At 34.6% G+C, this 7,478-nt stretch overlaps 1 protein-coding gene across 2 annotated transcripts; it reads left to right on the top strand.

The window, feature by feature from the left end:
* The first annotated feature begins 8 nt into the window (after positions 1-8).
* LOC105666139 (15-hydroxyprostaglandin dehydrogenase [NAD(+)]) lies at positions 9-3,390 on the top strand. Of its 2 annotated transcripts, XM_048409279.1 has the most exons (7): positions 9-479; positions 612-698; positions 1,074-1,200; positions 1,658-1,764; positions 2,242-2,415; positions 2,511-2,641; positions 3,062-3,390. In XM_048409279.1, exons 1-7 carry the CDS (start codon positions 477-479, stop codon positions 3,234-3,236), a joined length of 804 nt encoding a protein of 267 aa, XP_048265236.1. In that variant the 5' UTR covers positions 9-476; the 3' UTR covers positions 3,237-3,390. The 2 variants fall into 2 exon arrangements, with proteins under 2 accessions (XP_048265236.1, XP_012168042.1); XM_012312652.3 differs by having other exon boundaries at positions 11-698.
* The last annotated feature ends 4,088 nt before the right edge of the window (positions 3,391-7,478 follow it).

The following is a 7,478-nucleotide window of genomic DNA, read 5'->3' as shown; positions in this document are numbered from 1 at the left end:
AAGTGCTAAACTACACGTCAAGCGTAACACGTCTCGTAAGCAATAAAGATCAAGGGACGACACGTGTTGCAATGGATCATCGATGCAGATAGCGAAAGATTCGTGCCCTCGTTGAACATCATGGCGCGCAAGAGGTCGAAGATCGCGACACGAAAACAACTTCTTTCGTATCAGCTCGATACGAAATACTTCCAGTACAGAAACACATCCAGTAGCTACTAAGACACTGTCTGTTTCGATTTTCAATTTCAATAATTCACCTTTAAATTTCTTCGTCTCCTCTCTCTCTCTCTCTCTCTCTCTCTCGCACTTCTCTTTAAATTCTTTCATCTCTCGTTTCCCTATCTACGTAAATGAGACAATTAAAACAGCAATCATTTTGTAGTGAAAATCGCGCGAGGCTGTTTCACAAACGTTTTAAGTTTACCATATCGCGTATTTGATCGACAAGTTTGACTCTTTTAAAAGGAAACTATATGGTGAAAACAATTTACAGTACTCCGAGTACACGATTCCTTTCGTATTTATATTATTTTGGACGAAAAGAAAGTGTCGGCTATTTATTTCATATTTTTCTTCGCAACAAAGGCATAATATAGTAAAATATGCAGATCAAGGATAAAAGAGTCATTGTAACGGGAGCTGCAGGTGGCTTGGGTATGACTATTAGCAGAGAACTGCTGCGAAATGGTGCATCCGTAAGTACTTGTCATCTCGATAATCATCGAGAAACCTTCTCAGAGAGTGACATGTTCGTTCGATTTTCACAAGTACGAAGAGAACCAAGTTCTTTGACAATTCTCTATAATAATCGATTCAAAAGTAGCCGATATGAAAAGAAAAGAAAAAAGACTAAAACTAAAACACTTGCAGTACAGTTTACTCGATTCACTATTTTGTCCTGCGGACTTTCTTTTTTCTCAAAAACTCTTCAATGATAACCATGGCTACAGAAAGAAAATAAAACAAAGTTTAATATTTTAACGGAGAGTGTCCGGTACAGAGATTAGAAAAGATATAAAAGATTTAGACGAAACGTGGATGCGTGTACTCGTAATGGAAAATAATTACAGGTAATAGCGATGATAGATATCGAGGAGGTAGCTGGCAAGGAAGCGATGAACGTGCTGAACGCAGAATTCGGCCGCAATCGTGCTATATTCTTCCAGTGCGATGTCGCCAACAATTCCGAATTCGATGGTAATTATATTTTTATACAGCATAATCTTATAGTTATTGAATACAAGTTCTCATATGCGACGTTGTGACTGACGACAATGAGTTTGATTTTGTCTGAGATTGTTCAACGTTGTCGAAGAAACCGATGAAGTGACTTTTTAAGAAATTCGTGAGAGATAATTCGACTCCTAAGAAAGGGCACTCTCTAAATACTTTGGAAGATTCTTTGGTTTTTATTTTGGTTTTCTTCGGATATCGATAGTTATCCTGCTTAATTCGATATATTATGTTAATTAATATGGATATGTTTTAGCAGGCAAAGTTATTGCCAGGTACGGTATAAATCATTACAGATTATTTGGATTATTAGCATATTTATTAAAATACTCGTACTACGTTTTAATCAACTATCTAAATACCTGTTCCTTCAGATCTACGAAAAACAATACCGTTAAATTATGCTTGATTTGAGTAACAGATACTTTCAAGAGAGCTGTGAAGACACTCGGCGGTCTGGAGATTCTAGTGAACAATGCTGGTGTCATTAACGAGAGCGACTTCAATAAAACCATCGACGTAAACGTGGTAAGCAACAGCAAGAACAACGACGTTTGTCCGAATGTAATATTCTTGCAACAGAATAGAGAGCTTAGGGTCAGAGATCTAGGCGATGGCTGAAACCTTTCAAGCTTCTTTCACACTTCTGTTATCTCGGATTCTCGATTATTTAACTAATAAATTAACAAACAAAATAGAAAGAACGATAACGCACAAATGTAAAAGTTAAAACTTAGGAGTTTCAGCGAAATAAAAGTAAATTAAAAGAAATTAAATGAACGAGGTAAAATAGCTTGAATAATTATATAAATTTCTATTGCATTGCCAGCAAATAATTTCAACGACGAGTAATTATTTACTGTACATATATAAAATCTTGCGACTAAAAGAAAAATATCTAGTGTTTCATTCAGGAAAATCCGATCAGAAACAGCGTAATATCGATGATATCGAACGTCTTACGATTTGCTGTTGCAATTCGTTAATTGAGATCGATTTGTGTAGACAGCGGTGATACGAGCGACGCTTCTAGGAATCCAACAAATGCAAAAGGACTCCGGTGGCAAAGGCGGTGTTATCGTCAATATATCGTCTGTGGCTGGTCTGTATTCCTTATCTCAGCTTCCAGTATATTCCGCAACGAAACATGCAGTGGTTAGCTTCAGCCGTTCGTTCGCGGTACGTTATGGTTCATCGAGAAACGTCGTACACAGTTATTCTCAACTTCATGCCTCTCGACACTTCGATCCCTAATTTCGATGGTAATATTACAGCAACCTTATCATTACGAAAGGACTGGCGTAAGGATAATAGTCCTGTGTCCCGAGCTTTCTCAAATGTCCAATGTAAAAAATTCAGAAGCAAATCCGTCGCAAGATCAACTGATACAGAAATATTTCCGAAGGTACTTTCAACGAAGTAACAATTATTTGGTTTTGGAACTAGGCCCAAAGTTTGGAAGAATTTTGACAGAGAGCGTTCTTCGAATAATTAAGAAAATATTCGGATTATATTGAAATGAGAATCTTGTATCTTTTCGCGTGTCTTTGGGGAATAAGCTTGTTGGGTTTTTTGGGGGGGAATTATAGCATCTCAAAGATGAAGAAGAACAGAATGCATTTTTGCATTGATTGGTGCATTGATTGATTGCATGAAGAATGCGTTGGAAGACTCTTTGAAGCTAAAATTCCAGCATTAATTACACACTTTAGCAAAGTTCGCCTAAAAATTGACGCCAACTCTCCAACTCTATCTAATACCTTTTTTATTATTCTCGTTATTTCTATGCCCTTCTTACTATTATCAAGCCGCTTTATTGTATCAGAGTGGACAGCGTGGCGCACGGACTGGTTTACGTGGTGAGATGCGCTCAGAACGGAAGTATATGGATCAGCGAGGATGGAAAACCAGTCTACGAGATACAATTGTTCGACAGCCTACCGCAAAAGCATAACGAGTCTATATTGGAAGAAAACGAGCGTAAAATGCAAATAGATTAAATCACTGAATTCTGTAAATAGACATTATTACTATGTTATGTGCTTGATGTATATATTATTTTGTATGTATTACTCTTACTCATGATGTTTTTTATGTTTGCATAATTCACGATAAAAGTGCCTGAATGTAATAAATAAATGGCGATAAGCAGAATACGCGTTCGTAATCGACTTGACAAATCAAACTACACGAAGAAAGAAAGAAACGATATTGAAAGTTTTCGTAGGTTTTCCTATTATTTACATATTTAATAGGTCATCTTTTTCTTTCATTATTTTATTTATATTATCGCAAACCCAAAGCGGGTTGCGTTTAAAGATTGGCATCGTTCGAAAACAACACCAGTGGTATAAAATTTTAATTTGGTCTAGATTTACGCATCTAACAAATACATATACACAGTTATCTGTTTATTTAAACAAGAACAGATTTAATTTAACATACTTGTATCTCGTTCCAATAACTACGAATTTTCTCACAACTTGCTTGATTTATGAAATCCTCGTGTTTAACAGGTTAAGAAAGCACACATCAAACAAAGACAGAAAAGGAAGTAATTATATCGGATATGACTATCGACTTCTTCGCATGTCAGTTACGCTATAGATAAATCAACTTTCTACGGCCGAAAAAATTCATGCCAGTTGATGTGCGCTATCATCGCGTGGCAATGTAACAAACAACGTGTATCTCAAATATTCAAGTTAATTTAGTTTTAGATACGTAGAATTGAGAAAAATACGCAAAAATCGTAGAGTTATACTATAGAACTGGGCACGACCCGATTCCTCGTGAAAAAGGAATATAAAATAATAGATACAATAGAATAAAATGTTTTAGAATCAAATGGTTACATTTTCAAGGAAATAGAGTTTGAACGTATTCAGTTAAGAATTGACCTAATACGCGAGTATGACGACTTTTCAAATTTATTTTTCTCGGAGAAAAAGCGTCTTGTGAAAACATTGTATTTTACGTTTTCAGCTTATCTTCGCGCGTACAACAAACTGCTATCGGATTATTTAATTTTACATAGACAGGAATTAACCACGTTACTGTAGACTCTACTGTAGACGATAAAACAATTTTATTTGATATCCTTTTCTTATTTGTTTACAAGGAATCACGTTGTGCTCGTTTTTACGTGTTAGTCGATCGTTACCTGTATAAAAGAGAAGCCTATAGTCTACACCTACAACTCGTAACTTATTTATTGATATCGTTAATGGGTAAATTAATATTCAAGAAGTCTATCGTTCTTGTTTACGCGATTAGTATTTAATTTTTCTAAAAACGCGCAATATGCTTCCATAAGCTTATTTATCACGGGAAGATGACACGGGCAGTCGTAAATTGCAAAATAAATTTAAAACAGTAGTGCTTGCAACATTATCGATACCTTTACTCTTTACTCGTTAATGTGCGGAATTGATCAATACATCTTCTCTTCGTTTTATGAGTATTATTACTAACTTCTGTACTAAATTGTACTAAATATTTCTTATTATGTCCGTAACAGTCGTCTATCTTAAACTATTGTACGGTACGTTCATACTATTCATTAAAATTATAATGGTTTCTCGTATCACTAACAGTTTTAATTCCCTTCTGTTGGAATTGAAAAATTGAACAATTAAAAATCGAAAGATCAACGAGGCTACGCTGTGATATATTTCTTCCGACCGATCTTCATTTATAAAATGAAAAATAACTAACTAGATAATTCTCCAAGTGTTTCAAGAAAAAATAACGATTCACATCAATAAAAAATTTCATTTTTAAATGCGTCAAATCTCTCACAAAATTACGATTTATTCGGCATGAGAACCCTCAAAAATTTACGCTTCGCGGGAGTAAAAATATGTTTTTGGACACTAGCGGTTACGGTATCTTCTTATCAAGGACCACTGGAAACTCGATTGATCGAGAGACCATGGATCTCTTGAACTTTGATTCGAATCTTTTATCGTATAGAGAGAAAAAAAAAGACCAACAACTCTGAGAGATTGCTGCTTGGCCCCGTTCCTTCCTACGTTTTCTCGCGTACCAACCATGCAAATATATACTTGAGATAATACGTCTCGTTGTATAAAGGTGACGACTATTTGCGTTCACGTGGTTACACGCAGGCGATTCTTAAGTAGCACATAATTCGTTTGCGAAATGTTAGAGTACGTGTACAAAACGTTATAACCAGGTCGAGTGAACGATAACCTGATAATATTCCGCTTAATATAATGTCTATGTCTATAGTTGCAGATTGCTTCGTCAGCCGTAGAAGGTGGTTTCGAATAATATTCTTTGAATGGCATAGAGATATCTACATACATGTATGATACAGAAAAGAATCTGTGCAGATTCAGAATCAATTGCATCTGACATTTTACTGTGTATATTATGAATAATAGCAATTTTATTAAAATATTCCTGCCATTTTCGAACTTGTCCCTTTTAGAATCGAATTCTTTTTCGATTAATTGTATCATGGACAATGAACATTTCAATTAAAGGATATTACTAAATTGTCATTTTATAATTCCAATCCTTCCAAGATCGAGGTATTTTCCCAATTGCACGTGAAATTTTCTTGAGAATGTTAAGAAAATGTTACATCGTTTAGTGTAGAATTCGAACACTTGTCTGATTAGTTGAATGCCAAACGATAAAAATGCTAATGATTTATTTACGAACATCATTTCTAAAAGTAATATCGACGGTAAAATCGAAGAAACGTAAAGTACAGTACGTCGTTCGTCATTATTCTAAAATGATAAGCTCGAAAAATACTCATAAAGAACTGAATTGTTCTTATTTGTATTCTTGAGACGAATGATTTATATTTATCTATTTCTGCAGTTTTCAAAGTATTTTCAATCGATATAAGGATCTTTATTGAATGTTAGTAAACGATTGTTGTTATTATTATTGTAAATGGAGCATTGTAAAATTTATAATTATTCATATTTTTAAAAATTCGTTTTTAAATCTGCAGACCCTAAATCTTCACTCAAAAGTAGAACCTTCGTTTGTCTAATACTTTCAATCGATTATGCAATAATATCGTAACAATGCGATGAAATTCGTCAGTCAAAATCATTGCTTTTTCATAAAAAATTTTGGTGGAAGAAATGAAATATGTGAAAATTAAAGAAGAAAAGAGGAAGATAAAGAAAATACAAGGAAAGTTAAATCAAACAAAAATAAGGAAACTAAGAGAAATTAAATATTAAGATAAAAGACAAAGTATAATGGAGAGAATTGGAAGTTTAATTTAAATTAATTATTTCATTTGAAAAATAATTTAATTTAATGGAGTGAAAAACAGAAAAGGAATGGTTGAAAAGTGAACTATAATAAAAGAGATGAAACAGAAAAGAACAAGGAAAGAAAGAGAAAAAGGAAAAAGAAGAAAAAGAGAATGCGTTGTTTCTAGCCTGTTACTCGGAGTAAAGTTCACCGCGAACCGAATCATACCGGATTCGCGATGCGCCTTTAAAACGCGTGGTTTCGCCGCGATTTATCACAACTTCGCCGAGACGAACACATTAAATGCACTTTTTTCGCGATAACAGACCTCGAAGCACGAGCTGCGCGTACGTCGACACTTTATCGCAGCTGCGCGCCACACGACACCGCGCAACTATATTTTCCAAGGCTGTAGACCCAACCATATCCGGCGAAACGGTAGTTTCAGCCTTTTGCGACGAGAAGAAAAACCGAACTAAGAATAAAAAAGGAAGATAATCGCGAAAAGTGAAATTTAGAATAATGTAATTCTTCTCAAAAGTCACTTTATCCTCTGTGCTTATTTTAATAAGAATTATACAGTCGAACCTTGATGACTCGATCCTCTATACTCTATAGGACTAACTTTAGGAACTTCCGTTCTGCTGTAAAAACCTCCACAAGTCAGAATACACTGACTCGTCGCAAAATTAATTTGAACGCTTTCCTTAGAAAACTGTTATATTTATATTGTATTGAGATATATAAAATATTCTCAAATTTAATTCATCAGATTGGAAAGTAATCCTAAGGCAAACTAATAATCAAAGACGTACTTGCAACGTACAAACGGTAACAAACTATCATATTTTTCTTCCTAAACCTCTTGAAAACCTTACTTGAAAAACTCGATAAAACAAAATCTCGGTGACTGAAAGATTTCGCACTCCCCTTGAGATTCGAGTCATCAAGATCCGACAGTATTACAGATTTTCCCTTTCGCTTCTTTTTCTTCT

The sequence above is a fragment of the Bombus terrestris genome, chromosome 10 (assembly GCF_910591885.1).
Source record: "Bombus terrestris chromosome 10, iyBomTerr1.2, whole genome shotgun sequence".
Lineage (NCBI taxonomy): Eukaryota > Metazoa > Arthropoda > Insecta > Hymenoptera > Apidae > Bombus > Bombus terrestris.
This window is presented reverse-complemented; position numbering and strand designations above follow the sequence as displayed.

Excerpts from the sequence above, each read along its gene's own strand:
- LOC105666139 (XM_012312652.3), top strand. The coding sequence starts at position 606 with ATGCAGATCAAGGATAAAAGAGTCATTGTAACGGGAGCTGCAGGTGGC. Across the intron at positions 699-1,073 it reads TGCTGCGAAATGGTGCATCC|GTAATAGCGATGATAGATAT; the intron begins GTAAGTACTTGT and ends AAATAATTACAG. Across the intron at positions 1,201-1,657 it reads CAACAATTCCGAATTCGATG|ATACTTTCAAGAGAGCTGTG; the intron begins GTAATTATATTT and ends TTTGAGTAACAG.